Source organism: Chiloscyllium plagiosum, chromosome 27 (genome assembly GCF_004010195.1).
Source record: "Chiloscyllium plagiosum isolate BGI_BamShark_2017 chromosome 27, ASM401019v2, whole genome shotgun sequence".
In the NCBI taxonomy this organism is placed as follows: domain Eukaryota; kingdom Metazoa; phylum Chordata; class Chondrichthyes; order Orectolobiformes; family Hemiscylliidae; genus Chiloscyllium; species Chiloscyllium plagiosum.
The window spans coordinates 40,989,902-41,007,277 of record NC_057736.1 but is presented as its reverse complement, the minus strand read 5'-3'; the positions used below and the strand labels follow the sequence as shown (position 1 = coordinate 41,007,277).

At 42.4% G+C, this 17,376-nt stretch overlaps 1 protein-coding gene across 1 annotated transcript in view; it reads right to left on the bottom strand.

Moving 5' to 3' along the window:
* Positions 1 to 8,353, bottom strand: part of LOC122563738 (glycoprotein endo-alpha-1,2-mannosidase-like protein) — a 71,765-nt gene extending 63,412 nt beyond the window's left edge. The window contains exon 1 of the mRNA XM_043717897.1: positions 7,456 to 8,353. Coding sequence (XP_043573832.1) covers positions 7,456 to 7,951 — 496 coding nt within the window. The 5' untranslated portion in view covers positions 7,952 to 8,353. The remainder of the gene's footprint in view (positions 1 to 7,455) is intronic.
* Between the last annotated feature and the right edge of the window lie 9,023 nt (positions 8,354 to 17,376).

The window sequence follows — 17,376 nt, the reverse complement described above, 5'->3', positions numbered from 1 at the left end:
GAATATCCTCCTGGTGTCCCAGTCAACATATATCCCTCAACCAGTATTGCAGAAACTGATTCTCTAATTATCATTACATAGCTTGCAATGTGCAAATGAGCTCTCTATTTCCTGCTAAAGTAAGAACATTTGAAAAAGAGCTTTGGGGATTTCTGAGGTCATGACTATTACCATGGAAATTCCAGTCTTTCCATTGTATGTTATACAGGCTTCTCTGTCTGCCTTTCATGAGTGACATTTGCTTTCGAGTACTTTTTTTCTTCATTCAGAGATATGTGTGCTGCTGGTAAAGCCAGAATTTGTTGTCTATTCTGAACTGCTGTCCAGAAGGTGATGGTAAGCTACCTTTCTGAACATGACTTGAGTGACTTGCCAGGTTAATTCAGAGGGCAGAAGTGGGTATTGCAAATGTTAGAGATTAGAGTCAAGATTAGAGTGATGCTGGAAATGCATAGCAGGTCAGGCAGCATCTGAGGAGCAGGTAAATCGATGTTTCGGGCAAAAGCCCTTCATCAGGAATGAGGCTGGGAGCTCGGGGGTGGAGAGATAAATGAGAGGGGGGTGGGGCTGGGGAGAAGGTGTCACCTGTCAATCTTCTTTCCCAACCAGCCTCTCCACTCTCCTCTCCGACTTATCATCTTTATCCCCACTCTCAGCTACCTTCTATCCAGTCCCAACTCCCTCCCATTTATGTCTCCACTCCCGAGGCTCCCAGCCTCATTCCTGATAAAGAGCTTTTGCCTGAAATGTTGATTTTACTGCTCCTTGGATGCTGCCTGACTTGCTGTGATTTTCCAGCACCACTCTAATCTTGACTCTAACTCAGAGGGCAGTTAACCACTAGTTATAGACTGGATAAGGAGAGCATATAGACTTGTATTAACTGCTGCTGTTGAGACTAGCTTTTAATTCAAGATTTATTTAATTAATTGAATTTAAATTCTTCCAAATATCATGGTGGAATCTGAACCCAAATTCCTAGATCTTAGTCAAGGCCACTAGATTAGCAGACCAATAATGTGAACACGATGTTAGTACAGTCCTAATCTAATGTTGACCAACTCTGACACCTGCTGATTGACACTTTCTATTTTTCAACATATTCAGGTATGTTAAGAGACAGCTCTTGAGCATGTGGGACTGAACCAGCCTCTTGCCCAGAGGTATGGGCACTATCACTGCACAAATGCCCTATCATCTGTTGTGATATAGCTCGGGCAGTTTTTCTTTCACCTGGATTACAATATTTAATTTAAGTAGAATAATACTTTAGCCGATGGTAAGCATCCAATCTTTTGTTTACTCACCTTTTATCTGGTTCAATTAAGCAAAATACATAAGCTCCTGATGGGATTTGATAGGACGGGTGTTGAAACAATTGTGGGAGAGACTAGAACTAGGGGACAAAGTTTAAAAGTAAGAGATGTCCCATTTAAGGAGGACTACAAAAAGGCATTTGATAAAGTCAGATATAAGACACAGAACTGAGGGCAAATTACTGACATGGTTGGGAAATTGGTTGAGTGGCAAGCGACAGAAAGTACGGATAATGGGTACGTACTCAAATTAGCAGGATGTGATCAAAGGTGTCCAATAAGGATCTGTGTTAGGGCTTCACCTTATTCCCATTTTTTATTAATGACTTGAACAATGGCATGGAACATCATACGTCCAAATTTGCTGATGACTCCAAAGTTATTCGGCATTGTAGACAGTATTGATGATACATAAATGGCAAAGGATATTAATAGACTAAGTAAATAGGCAAAACTGTGGAAGATGGGATTTAATACAAGTGATGTGAAGTTATCTATTTTGGACCCAAAAATGATCTAGCAGAATACTTTCTCAATGGTATGATTTTAAATACAGTGGACGTCCAGAGACTTGGGGGTTCAGGTACTTAGATCTTTAAAGTGTTACACACATCTTTAAAGTGTCATGATTGCACAATGTTCAGCATCAATTGTAACTCCACAGTACCTAGGCAGTCTATGTCCAAATGCAGCAAAACCTGGACAATATCCAGGTTTGGGTTGACAAGTGGAGAGTAACATTCAAGCTGTATAAGTGCCTGGCAATGACCATCTTTCTCACGAGAATATTTATCCATCACCACTTATCATTCAATGGCATTGTCATCACTGAATCCCTCACTAACTTCATCCTGGGGGTTACCATAAATTGAACAAGACTAGTCATATAAAAGGTGAGTTACTTGCTGCAGGATTCCTAGCTCTTGACTTGCTCTGTAGCCACAGTATTTATATGACTAGAGTCGAAAAGTGTGGCACTGGAAAAGCACAGCAGGTCAGGCAGCATCCAAGGAGCAGGAGAGTCAATGTTTCAGGCATGAACCCTTCATCAGGAATATGTCAAATGAAGGGCTTATGCCCGAAACGTCGACTCTCCTGCTCCTTGGATGCTGCCTGGCCTGTTGTGCCTTTTCCAGCTGCACACTTTTCGATTTTAACTCTCCAGCATCTGCAGTCCTCACTTTCTACTATTTATATGACTAGAGCTGAAAAAGTGTTGCTGGAAAAGGCACAACAGGCCAGGCAGCATCCAAGGAGCAGGAGAGTCGACGTTTCGGGCATAAGCCTTTCATTTGACATATTCCTGATGAAGGGCTCATGCCTGAAACATTGACTCTCCTGCTCCTTGGATGCTGCCTGACCTGCTGTGCTTTTCCAGTGCCACACTTTTCGACTCTAGTCATATAAATACTGTGGCTACAGAGCAAGTCAAGATCTAGGAATCCTGCAGCAAGTAACTCACCTTCTGACTCCCCAAAACAATCTACATGGTACAAATCAGGATCGTGGTGGAATATGCTGCACTTGCCTGGCTGACTGCAGCTCCAACAACTCACAAGAAGCTTGATATCATCCAGGATAGACAAGCCTGCTTAATTGGCCCCGTATCCACAAACATTCATTCATTTACATCATTGACGCTCAGCAGCAGCATCAGTAAGTACCATCTACAAGATGCACCATAGAAATTCACCAAGGCTTCTAAGTCAGCACTTTCCAAACTCAGGACCATATCATCTAGAAGAACAAGGGGAGCAGACACATACAAGCACCACCTTCAAATTCTCCTCCAAGGCACTCACCATCTTGACTTGGAAACGCACTACCATTCCTGCAGAGTCACTGCAGTTAAAATCCTGCATCTCCCTCCCTCATGACACTGTCTACCTACATTAAATGGACTGCATTGGTTCAAGGAGGCAGCTAACCCACCATCTGCTCAAAAGCAACTAAAGGATAACCAATAAAATCTGGCCCAGCCAGCAATGAGCACATCCGCTGAATGAATAACACAAACATGTCTGAGCTCAGGTAGGTTTATCTGGAGACATTTCTTACCTCAGTGACTGACCTGGACCGTCAAAGCTTCCAGGAATTCCTACATCATGCAAGTTCCAAATATTATTAGATTCTATCCCTTGTCATAATAAATGGATCAAAAGTAATTTGAAAACAAACTGAATCTCTAATTAAGTTCCTAATAGTTATTTTGTTGCATTTTTTACTCTCAGTCTTCTTACAACTTCAAACTTTAATTGGAAATATGTTTGAAAAATAAAAGGCAAGGGAGAGGGCTAAATCTTTTAAACTTGCATACATGCCCGATAGGTTAAATGGCCTCATTCTGTATTGCGTGATTCTCCATTTCAATCTTCTTTAGCACTCAATGAAGCTGGGTACCACTTCCAAATTAATAATCAATGAAAAATCACATTCAGCCACTAGTACTTTCATGTGTCAGTAACAATGAGCTTGTTAGTCAAGCTAGTCAAGCTGCTCTGTGGTGCAGTGGTAGTGTCTCTCATCCTAGACGAGGTGGCCCAGGTTCAAGTGCTACCCGCTCCAGAGGTGCGTAGTAACATCGCTAAAAGGGTTGATTTTTAAAAAGAAATAAATCTAGACCATGTTCAGGGCTCATGTGACACAGTGGTAGTATTCCTAACTTTCAGGCAGGTGACCTAGTTTCAAGGTCCATTTGCTCCAGAGGTGTGTAATATGAGGTTTATTAGAAAACTATCCAGTTGGTTAGAAATCAGAATTGTTTTTCAAAAATAATTCTGCTCTCCTAATTTGTCTTTTATTTGTTCTAACCTTTGGATCTTTAATGCACTGCACACCACCCACACAAATCCTTCCCCTCCAGCCCATTGTTCTCAAAGTGGGCAGCATCTACGAGCTCTTGTTTGACTGCTTATTGATCACTTTACAAATTAAAGCATAAAAGGTTTCTCTATTTCTCCAGTGACACATTCCACCAAACTAAGGTTTTTGTTTTATTGTCAGCTCTTTCATAGGTAATTATCTCTCAATTTTCAAATCTAATGTTGATCATGCTTTTGTGCACCTTCTGTGCAGCCATAAACTTGCGTGCCTGCCTTAATTTAAACATTCTGTCGGTTCTGCAAGTAAAACAAAACTTTTCAATGTACTAAGCTACACGTGACAACAATAAATCAAATCAAAGCTAAAAATTGGGATTCTGTCAGGATGTGAGTTTGACAGTATATCTATCCTTTGGATATGTGATGATCCCATTTTCTGCACATATCAAAATTCAGCATTTTATTATAAATCAAATTTCATTTAGGATTGCAACAGTTCATTGTTAATTCCACCTTACTCTTACATCCCCTTTGTGGTTGTGATTTACATGTACAACTGTAGTTTGATCAACATTCTGTGAGATATACATTCACTTTGATGGAAGGACTGATAGAGAATGCTCACTCCTTGTTTTAACTTCTCCCTGCTACTGCACCATGCTCTTTTATTTCTGTTACTGACTCCAGTATTGCACTCACTTATCTTTTATTCTGAGGCCCTGGCTCTCATTTAAAAGTGTTCTGCAAAATAAACAAGACTAAATTGAAGAAAAAGCTTTTTAACACAGCAAGCAGTTGTGGTATGGAATGCACTGTCTAGTGGAGGCAGTTTTAACTGAGGTATTCAAGTGGGCTTTGAATGATTCTTCGGATAGAAATAATATGCAAGGTTACAGGGAAAAGGCAGCAGATTGGCACAAGCACAGAGGCACAATGATGCTCATTTAGCAAGCCAGTGCATATGGGCTGAGTGGCTTCTTTTTCTGTGATTAAGATCATAGAGTCACAGAGATGTACAGCATGGAAACAGATCCTTCGGTCCAACTTGTTCATGCTGACCAGATACCCTAAATTAATCTTGTCCCATTTGTCAGCATTTGGCTCATATCCTTTTAAACCCTTGCTATTCATGCACCCACCCAGATGCCTGTTAAATTTTGTAATTGTACCAACCTCCACCAATTCCTCTGGCAGCTCATCCCACACAAACATTACCCTCTGTGTGAAAAAGTCGCCCCTTAGGTCCCTTTCAATTCTCTCCTCTCTTACACCTATGCCCTCCAGTTTTGGTCTCCTCTACCCTTGGAAAAAGACCTTGTCTATTTATCCTATCCATGCCCCTCATGATTTTATAAACCTCTATAAGGTCACCTCTCAGCTTCCGATGCTGCAGGGAAAATAGCTTGCATTGCTTTATAGTTATCAGGAATCCCAGCACTGAATGATAAAGTGAAATCTGCATCTTATTTGCAATTTGAAACGATTTCACATTCAACAGCACTGCTTATACCTTTCATCTTTCATACCTTTGGCTTCAACCATTTGTAGAACTGCAATCTCAATTCCACATTTGTTATTCTTTAGTCAGACAATTGCAAATTCTTTTTCAAATTCATACATCATGACATTTCCAAATTAATATTGTGTTTTACTTCTACCACAGAAGTACACAGAACAAAAACAGAATTCTGTAGTTGCCCACAGTGAGAGAGGTTATAGGTTTGAAGCAAGTGAATGGGGGAAGGATGGGATGAGAACAAAAGGGAAGATCTGTCATCAGATGGAAGACAGGAGAGGTTAACTGACAGAAGAGCTATGTTACAGGACCAAAGGAGGGATAATTGGACAATCAAAGAAACAATAAAGACACCTAGAGGAGTTGTGAATGTCAGAATTGGACAAAAACAAGTTATACTAAAATTGAAGCCTTCAGAAAACAAGAAAGCAAAATGGGTGCAGGCTGAGGCTGTTGAACTCAATACTGACTGGAGGCAGACATGGTTAATGGCCCAATTATAGTTATGTATCCCTTTATCCTGAACTGAGATGTTTGTCCCTTAGACCAGCTGTGGTTGACAGGTCTCTCAAAAAATTGTTTCCCATTCCTCTCCCTTCCTCCAACCACAATAAGATTGCCTGAAACTGTTCTTTTCCTTATCCCACACCCATCTTTCATTTGCCTGAAACTTGTTGCATTCCAATGTTTTCTGACCACTGATAACATGTTACGTAGGATTCAGATTATATCACAACCTGGAGCATCACACACTCTGGGAAATACAAGCAAATTTACTGTGGATGCTGGAAATCTGAAACAAAAACAGCAAGTGCTGGAGAAACTCAGCAGGTCTGGCAGCATCTGTGCAGAGAGAAGCAGTTAACATTTCTGATCTTCAGAATTCTAGTTTTGAAGAAGAGTCATATTGAACTTGAAACCTTAACTCTATTCCTCTCTGGTGTTTGCAGTAGCCTTCTGAATGATCATCACGACTTTGTGCCATTCTGCTGCGTTTTTTTGTGGGGTTCCTCCCACAATCCAAAGATGTGCAGGTTAGGTGAACTGACCACGCTAAATTGCCCAGAGTGTTCAGGGATGTGCAGGCTAGGTGAACTGACCACGCTAAATTGCCCAGAGTGTTCAGGGATGTGTAGGTTAGGTGAACTGACCACGCTAAATTGCCCAGAGTGTTCAGGGATGTGTAGGTTAGGGGAACTGACCACGCTAAATTGCCCAGAGTGTTCAGGGATGTGCAGGTTAGGTGAACTGACCACGTTAAATTGCCCAGAGTGTTCAGGGATGTGTAGGTTAGGTGAACTGACCACGCTAAATTGCCCAGAGTGTTCAGGGATGTGCAGGTTAGGTGTGTTAGTCAGGGGTAAATGTAGAGTAACGGGATAGGGGTAATGGGTCTGGGTGGGTTACTCTTCGGAGGGTCGGTGTGGACTTGTTGGACCGAATCGCCTGTTTCCACACTGTAAGGATTCTATGATTCGTCTTCTTTAAACAATCTTTTCCGTTTTGAATATCTCAACTGACACTGCCTGTACCACACTTCCAGCCAGTGCTTTCCACACACACTCTAAGTACTCAATGTATCCAAGCACCGCGATTGCATCAAAACTCTTAATTATGTTTTTCTTGGGGGTGGGGGGAAACAAGAGGGAATAAATAAACCCGTGGCTGCACATTGAAATACATACAAGATACATAATGACACACCTTTAAAAAATGTTGCACTTTCTGTTTAGTTTTAAGAATTCAGTGTACAATATCATTGTGAAAATGTTGGCTGTGGTTTCACTTTAAAGCTGCTTACCCACGGCTGCAGACCGAAGTTGCCTCATGTGTTCCTCGATGACATGGGGGTCCCGGGAGCTGTAGGGTCCCAGCTCCGGGTAATAGCTAGAGCCGATGTCCTCGGGCGGGTGGTGCCGGCCTCTCGGATAACTGGCGGCCACTTTGGGGTCCCAGTGAGGGACCAGGAGGTGGTCCCAGTGCAGGAACCTGCCGTCGAAGCGGGGGCTGCCGTACCAGGCGTAGTAGAAGATGTGCAGGTCCGGGTTGATCGGGGGGTAGCCGGGCAAGGGGCCGGAGATCGCCGCCGCTGCCTTGGTCACGGTGGGAGGCAGCATTAGGATGGCTTTGACCGGCACTAGCCGCCGTCTGTCCTCCGGGGGAAACTGCTGGAGCCTCGCACCCGGCTCCCCCAAACCCTCGGTCTGTTTCAGCATCCTCAGCCCCATCATTGTGCCGAAAATGAAGAGTGTGAAAAGCGATAAAGCGACGCAGGTTTTCCGCCGAAATCTGGCCATGATTCCTCAGAAGCTATCTCTTGTCTGCCTTTATTTAGAATTACACTATTAAGAATCGGATTAAATTCACAAAGCCGCGCTCCAAATGCAGTCACATCCCTCTGACCATGCACAACCATCCAAAGAGCTTTTCTGACCAAAATGAAAATACAGGTCAGTGATCTTTGGGTCAGTGACAGTCTCTCAACCGGCCCCCCTCTACCCTTGGCCCTCCAAAACAAAAATAGAACACTTTGCTTTCCTTTCCCCCTCTCTTGTCCTGCTCTCTCATTCAGGATGTGAGCTGTACCTATAAAGGATGCTCTCTGATTACAGTCTGTACCTTCACAGACAGGCCTCACGTCAGATGCAATTTGCAAAGGGGGCCGTCAGTCAAACACACACACACACACACACACACACAAACATCTCCCAAGCCCCATGACTGGGAATGTCCACTCCACTCCAGCCTGACTCCACTCCTGGTCTTCGCTTTTACTCCCCCCCCCCCCCCACCCCCTTCTAAAATGACAGGATTGAAGAAGAATTGGGGGTGGGGGGAACATTTGAATCGTTTCAAAACTGTGGCACAGACTATCCGCCTCTTTCCTTGGGGAATGGGCGACCAGACATCAAGAGCTCATTGAAGCAGCAGTGGCTGTGGAGCCTGGATGTCTGACTGACTGTCTTTCCAAGTGAGACCTCCTTCCCACAAGCTGTTAGCAGCGGGGGAATAGCTTTCACCGGGAGCTGCTTCTCTGAAATCACATTTGACAACAGCCCCAGCCTGAAAGAAAACAAATTACGAGGGAATAAAATTAAACCCGGGGGGATCAAATCAGGCAGGGTAAATGACAATTTTGTGATGCAAGGATGTGCGAATGTTCAGAAGGTTAAAACAAAATAAAACTGCTTGATTTTTTCCCTTAGAACCATGTTTTTCCAGACTGTCACTGCTGACATTTTATTTCTATTTCTCTCTAATGCAATCTTTGCTCCACTTTTGGTGCCCATCTTGCTTCTGAGTTTTCAATTTCTGCGTAAAAAGTCTTTGCCTCCTCACCCATTCACTTCCTTTCTGATGCTCCTTAAAACATACCTGCATGATCAAGTTATGAAATAATGTTCCTTTACTCATCTTTTCCCCTAGGCTGCATCTTGTGTAGTTTCACTATTTTCTGCTTTAATTGTGTCAGCATCACAGACGAACCTCTCTATTCTGCCAACATTATTCTGGGTAACGTGGGCTAAACTAGGCTTGACCTGCTGAGATGGTAGACCCAATATTGAAAACTGGGCAGTGTAGTGGTTCAGTGGTTAGCCCTGCTGCCTCACAGTGCCAGGGACCCAGGTTCAATTCCAGTTTTGGGTGACTGGCTGTGTGGAGTTTGCATGTTCTCCCTGTATCTGTGTGGGTTTCTATTGGGCACTCTCCATTCCTTTCATAGTCCAAAGATGTGCAGGTTAGTGGATTGGCCACTGAAATTGTCCTGTAGCGTCCAGGAATGTGTAGGCTAGATGGCGTTACATAAGTAGGATGGGGAAATGGAGCTGGGTGGGATACTCTTCAGGCGGTTGGTGCAGATTCTATGAAATTATCTGTAGCTGGATACTGACGGTTTCAGGTGATGGGACTGTGACTGTTTCCTTTGGCAACTTGCTCTGTTGAAGAAAGGTGTTAATACACTGTCTTGGAAGCAAATTATCATTATATTTTGTGTGGATGGCTTCTTCATGTTTCGCCCTGACAGAGGGCACCAGGCACCTGTTTCTGTCTCATCTCTCCACTCCATTTTTTATTGAACATGGTCAGATAATTTTATCCCCCAGTTATGATGCTGTGATTCAGAAACCGTTAAGGATGTTAAAGTGCATTAAAGAAGTAAAAACAACACAAGCTGTCATTGATTCATTTTGAATGATGTGATTTTGAGGGAGGATTAGTCATAGACAAAATTGGATGATTTTGCATGTACCTTGGTATTGAATTGTTTGCTCTCCCTTTACCCCTTAATTTGAATGGAAGTAATTTGGAAAGACATAAAAGGAGGTGTGGATCCTCCTTTGGTGATACCAAATGCAGACTGAGTAACTCCTTTGTAGAACGTCTCTGTTCTATCCATGTGACTGACCCAGACCTTCCAGTTGCTTGCTTTCACCAAATCACCTTGTTCCCATGTTAACATTTCTATCCTGGGCCTGCTGTAGCAAAGGTAAAAACAAGGGCTGCAGATGCTGGAAACCAGATTCTAGATTAGAGTGGTGCTGGGAAAAGCACAGCAGTTCAGGCAGCATCCGAGGAGCAGGAAAATCAACGTTTCGGGCAAAAGCCTTTCATCAGGAATAGAGGCAGAATGCCTGCAGGGTGGAGAGATAAATGAGAGGAGGCCTGCTATAGCATGCCAATAAACACAACATAAGCTGGAGGAATGACACCTCATATTCCACTTCCTTTTATATTTTTTTCTAATCGACCTGTTCAGAGATGTTACTACACACCTCTGGAGCAGATAGAACTTGAACCGAGGTCACCTGGCTCAGAGGTAGGGACTTTACTACTGTACTACAAGAGGGCACTAGAGCATATGTTTGGTTGCTTGGTTAAGAACCCAGCAGCATTCCCATCAGGCTGCATTCCAGAACATAGAACATTACAGTGCAGTACAGGCCCTTCGGCCCTCAATGTTATGCCGACCTGTTGAACCAATCTGAAGCTCATCTAACCCACACTATTCCATTCTCATCCATATATTTATCCAGTGACCATTTAAATTCCCTTAAAGTTGGCGGGTCTACTACTGTTGCAGGCAGTGCATTCCACGTCCCTACTACTCACTGAGTGAAGAAACTACCTCTGACATCTGTCCTATATTTATTACCCCTCAATTTAAAACTATGTCCCCTTGTGCTATCCATTGCCATCCAGCTCTCACTGTCCAACCTATCTAACCCTCTGATTATCTTATGTCTCAATTAAGTCACATCCCAACCTTTTCTCTAATGAGAACAGCCTCAAGTCCCTCAGCCTTTCTTTGTAAGACCTTCCCTCCATAGCAAGCAACATCCTAGTAAATCTCCTCTGAACCCTTTCCAAAGCTTCCACATCCTTCCTATAATGAGGTGATCAGAACTGTATGAAATACTCCAAATTTGGCCGCACCAAAGTTTTGTACAGCTGCAGCATGATCTCATGGTTCCGAAACTCAATCTCTTTACCAATAAAAACTAACACACCGTATGCCTTCTTAACAACCCTATCAACTTGGGTGGCAACTTTCAAGGATCTATGTACCTGGACACTGAGATCTCTCTGCTCATCTACACTACCAAGAATCGTACCATTAGCCCAGTACTCTGCATTCCTGTTACTCCTTCCAAAGTGAATCACCTCACACTTTTCCGCATTAAACTCCATTTGCCACCTCTCTGCCCGAATTGAGCCGTCAGGACCCAATTTTGAATTTTGCAACTTTAGACCATGATCTCTGTCTCTACTTTTCTTACATCCCTCCAACATCCCCATGGGCATGTCATAGTTATATCTTGCTGGTCTTGCTTTCAGAAAAGATGACCCAATTTAATACAAATTTAATACTGGCCCAAAGATCAATCCAGGCATGCAGGATATTCAATGTGAAGCTGTTGTTTGGAACAGGGGCACTTGTCTCCACATCAGGTGACCCAGAGACCAACAAAGATATTATTAATAGAGCATCTAGAGCATCCTTCTGTTGTCAGAGCTACAATACACAGGGAAACCTCTGAAGGAACATTCAAAGTAATCCATTCTAATTGTGTGCTCTTTTGAAAGACCCAAGTGAGATTCAGTGATAGGCCTGAAACATATTTCAGGTACTAATGCCGTTCAATATAGTTTATGATTTTCATCAAATAGATTTTAGAATCATTTGGCTGTTCTCTTGAGGCAGGGCCATGTGAAGGAGACAATTTTAACTCTTAATATTTTATGCTTTTATGGTGATAATTCTAAATTTTCAATTCTGAAATTTTACATTAAATTTTAAGATGAGACGCTACCACATGTTCATGCACAGGATTATTCTCAGCGCACATAATTCAGTCTATCTATTGAGTATTGTTAAGGGAGAAAATCATGTATTACTCAATTTCCATATGTGTAAATGTCACAAAATGAAATATCTTCTTCGTGGTGTATTTTTGTTCAGTTTTATTTCTTCATTTCTTTTACAGTGTCAAGAGTATATTCACTTAAAGAGTAATTCAGTTTTAAATGCTCCATTTTTTATGAGGCCTGTGTACGCAGTCTGAGAGATAAACCTTTCCAGTTAAGGAATGTAAGCTTGATGCATTTTTAGTTATTAATGGCAGCCTTGCAGGATTTCAGTTGATCGCACCAGAAGCTTTTTCTTTTAATTACTCACTTTATTTTGAAAGTGGTCAATTTAAGTAAGTGCAGTTGGGAACAATGTGAAAAATAAATCTTAAGAACAGCAAGTAAGCGGCGTATTCTGATACTATTGTGCTCTAAGCCTGCAGAAATTCTCGCTGTCTTTAATTTTGCACCTAAGTTTAGAATTAGAACCCCTACAGTGTGGAAACAGGCCCTTTGGCCCAACAAGTCCACACCGACCCTCTGACCCACCCTCCCTACCCTATTACTCTACATTGCCCCTTACTAATGCACCTAACCTACACATCCCTGAACACTATGGGACACCTGGAGGAAACCCACACAGACACAGGGAGAATGTGCAAACTCCACACAAATCACCCAAAGCTGGAATTGAACCTAGGTCCCTAGCACTGTAAGGCAGCAGCGCTAACCGCTGAGCCACTATGGTAACATTAGTTCATTTGCAAAGTGTTTTAACATTTTAAACTTTGCTTATGAGATGTGGATGTCTTTGGCTGGGCCAACACTTTTTTTTATTCACTCGTGGGATGTGGCCATTGCTGACTGGCCAGTATTTATTGCCAGTCCCTAGTTGCCCTTGAGACAGTGGTGCTGAGCTACCTTTGTGAACCGTTTCAGCTCTTGGGGTGTATGGATACCCACAGTATCAGTAGGAAATGATTCCCTAGTTTTTCTCTGTGATAGTGAAGGAACAGCAATATAGTTCTAAGTTAGGATGGTATGTGATTTGGGGTGGAACTTGCATGGTGTCCCTTGTTTAATTAGTTTGTCCCTGTTCAAACTTCAAAGCATCTCTTGGCTCAAACTAATGCATTCTATTAGTTCTTCTGAAGTCCTGAGAGATATTTTGAAGCTTGATGGGTGAAACAAACCATAATTTCATAATTTATAAGAAGTCTTTACAAGTAACCATAGAATCCCTACAGTGTGGAAACAGGCCCTTTGGCCCAACAAGTCCACACTGACCCTCTGAAGAGTAACCCACCCAGACCCATTCTCCTACCGGATTTTCTCTACATTTTCTCCTGACTGATGCATCTCATCTACACATCCCTGAACACTACGGGAAATTTAGTTTGGGCAATTCACCTAGCATCCACATCTTTGGACAGTGGGAGGAAACCCACACAGATACAGGGAGAATGTGCAAACTCCACACAGACAATCACGTGAGGTTGGAATTGAACCCGGCACTGTGAGGCAGCAGTGCTGACCATCATGCCACTCCTTAGTTTGAAAGGATAAATGTAGAGAGGATATGAGAGAATCCAAAGTTTAGGATTATAAGTATGAGCTAACAATAAATTAGAAAAATCTCTTTACTCAGAGAGGTTAGAAAGCTGAACTTGCAATGACAGTCTGGTGGAAGCCAATAGTTTAGCTGCTTTCTAAAGTAAATTAGGTGAGTATGGAAGATAAAGATGAAAAACATCCTAATAGGCTCAGTTTAGGTGAATGGAGTACTTTGACACTCAGATATAGTAAAACCATTAGCAAAGAATGGATGTGTCAGCTGTTTCTATGCTCTCAACAGTATGTGAAACTATGTAAGTAACACCATGGAGGCTGCTTCATTATTATGAAGAATATTTATTAAGTGTTGTGCAAAAGTTTTATTTGCAGTGATGTTAACCACCTCACTCTGGGATTTACCAAACTGTTCTCTCATGTCCACTTCTGACATTGCTATTAAACCTATTAACATGATTGCCTCTGTTGCTCTTTGGCTAATTGGCTTCTTCCTTGCAGGGATTGAATACCTGGTCCCAGAAATTACCTCATACCTTCCTGGGATCAGATCCCACCACCACCACCACTGCCCTCTTCCCCCAACCAAGTCATTGTTTCCCAGACTGACCTCCTATCCTCTGGTGAATTTTTCCTAATGGCCTCCAACCTCATGAACTTCTAATTTTCTACTGCCTTCCCAAGATCCACAAGCAGGATTGCCCTGTTAGATTTATGATATTAGCATTTCCTGCACAATACCTATCACATTTCTACATTTTTGCATCTACATCTGTGACTCTTCTGATGCCATCCTCCAATTTAACACGTTTTAGTTTCCTGATTCTAACTGTTTTCTTTTTGTAGTGAATGCCCAATCCCTCTACACCTCAATCTCCAAATAGGACACCCTGAGATCTTTCTGCTTCTTTCTTGAAAGGAGATCCAGCTAGTTTCTATCTAACTCGGTCTTTCTCTATCTAACTCGGTCTTTCTCTATCTGCCTGAATGCCTTCTCACATTGAACCACTTCTTCTTCAATTCTACTCAATTCCTCCAAATAAAATTACCGAAATAGGTACCCACATGGATCCCAGCTGTGCTTACCTTCTGAGCTATGTGGGACATTCATTGTTCCAGTCCTAACCAGACTTCTTCCCTCAGCTCTGTTTTCAGCTTGCATTGATGACTGTACCATTGCCAATTTCTGCTCTTGCCTAAGGCAATAAAATTCCATCAACTTTGTTTCCAGTTTCAACCCTTCCCTCACCATTACATGATTCATCTCTGACTGTTCCCATCCCTTCCATGATTTCCCTATCTCCAATTCTGAGGATTGGCTATTGGCAAATATCCACTATACAGTATTTATCTTCTCAGGGGCAATTAGGGATGGTCGATAAATGCTGGCCATGTATGGAAAATAAAGAGCATGAAAGCTTGGGGAGGGTTAAAGCATGAAGACCACTGGCAATCTGTGGTCTGTGGAAGGCAGGATGAGATAAGAATAGTGGAATGCTGTTACATCAAGTAGCTGAGTAAGGTTAAGGCTGAAAGGTCATTATGGTGAGATAAGATAACAGTTAGTCAAGGTATTCTCACTGTTAAGTGTCATTATGACAAGATTGGGACCATAAATATTTGGGACATTACATTAAATATCTAATTAATAGTTAGTAGAGTCAGCTTGAGGCAGGAGACTATTGTAATAGATGGAATAGCGAAATATCTAACCATGACAGGTTAGTCTGGAATGGATAATAAATGTCTAACCGTGACATTAGAATAGCATTAAGTCGAATGTACACCTAAAGAAATAATGGGAACTAACATCACTAGTTTATTGTGTAGCTAGTGTAAGGTACTTTGAGTAATATAGTTGGACATGCTGATAAGCTAACAGAAACATGATAAAAAAAAACCACGAACCCTGAGATTCGTGGGCATTCGAGAATCTGCTTTCTCAGTGTCACAGTTTTTGTTTGCAAATAAAAGACCTACTTCTTGAAAAATTCTCTGCGTCTCCTGGTGATTCTCTACATTTTCTCCATGACACATGTCAGCCACACCCACGTCCTACGAAAGAAACAAAAAGCCCACTGACTCAGATAGCAACTGTGACAATGTTTCTTCACCTCCCACTTTCAGTAAGGACTGATTGCATTTGATCTCTCACCCACATACCCTCACTCCTGAGCTCACCCCAATAATATGGGTCATGAAATATTCAAATAAATAATTAGCAAGTTCAATTGACCCCAATATTACCATGCCCGTACAATAGGCATGGGCTGGAAAGCGGGACTATTTTTGTGAAAAATATTTTCAAAAGAGTGAACAGGAAGGGTTGGCACTACTTTCAGGCATCGGGCTCAATCCCACCACCCTAACAATGGTGGACCTCTTCCTACCTCAATTGAAACTCATCCCTCCAGCCCCCATCCCCTTCCCTCCTCCCCAGCAATTCATGAGGGTGGGAGCGCCTCCTACTTTGAATCAATTTAGCCCACGCACACAGCACCTTGTGACCATAGGGCAACCTACACCTACCAGCCACCGACATTCCTTCTGGGAAGAGGGTGAGCAGTTTACCCTCTCCATTAATTTACTTCTCCACACCCACTGTCTAACACACTGAGTAATTAAAAGATTTCCAGGATCCAGGAGTATGCATTTTTCTTCTTATTTACAGCACTAATACAAGATGCTGTTTCCGAGGAAGAATTTTGGAGTAAAACCCACAAGGTAACAGGCAGTTTCTGTTTGTGCAGCTAATATGTAAATAACATGCTAATTTATGTAAAGCTTATGTAGTAGAACTAATTTCCAGTGTGTGTTTGTTCATCAGTATTTCTTCTAATGGCATCTGAGTAGAATCCCCAGCAAGAGTGGCAGACTGCTTCAAGGTCATTTTACAAATCCCAGGTTAAATCATAAATGCTTGGATGTCAGCCAATTTTTAAATAGATCACCATAAAAGGAGGCTCCTCAAATTTTCAATTTTCTCTTGTTTGGTCTGCACATTTCACCCATGGATCCCTCTGTCACCTTTCAGTTTGTCTCAGGTGTAAGCTCTACTTGGAACTTTCTGTGTTGTGTTTGTGTGAATTTTGCCGTAAGTCTGATGGTACAAGTGCTGTGACACCTCGACATGTTTGATATCACCTTGTGCAACTGATGGTTGGCAGCACACAGCGAATTGGTCTGAATTGAAATTTTCAAATGTTGGGCAAACTAGGGAAGTCTTCCATCCATGCGTCCAAATTCTGTGAGTTAGTGAAGAGGGAACTGGTTCAGCACCATTTAACATTTAACTAGAGATGTGTGCAGTCCTGTAATCAATTACTAAACATGCGGAGAGATCCTCTTATCTGAGCAGAGAGTGGAATGGAACTAGATTAATAACTCAATATTGTTAGGGTGACTAATAGCACTAAGTTTGAATTGTTTAAATGCCATGGGATGTGGAGAAGGTGGTGCTTTCACCCCCTACCTCATGTAGATCATAGAATCCTTACAGTATGGATGCAGGTCATTTGACCCATCGAATCTACACTGACCCCCCAAAGAGCATCCCGCCCAGTGCTACCCCCCTATACTATCCTTTAAACTTGCATTCCCCATGGACAATCCAGGAGAAAGTGAGGAGTGCAGATGTTGGAGATCAGAGCTGAAAATGTGTTGCTGGAAAAGCGCAGCAGGTCAGGCAGCATCCAAGGAACAGGAGAATCGACGTTTCGGGCATGAGCCCTTCTTCAGGAATGAGGAGAGTGTGCCAAGCAGGCTAAGATAAAAGGTAGGGAGGAGGGACTTGGGGGAGGGG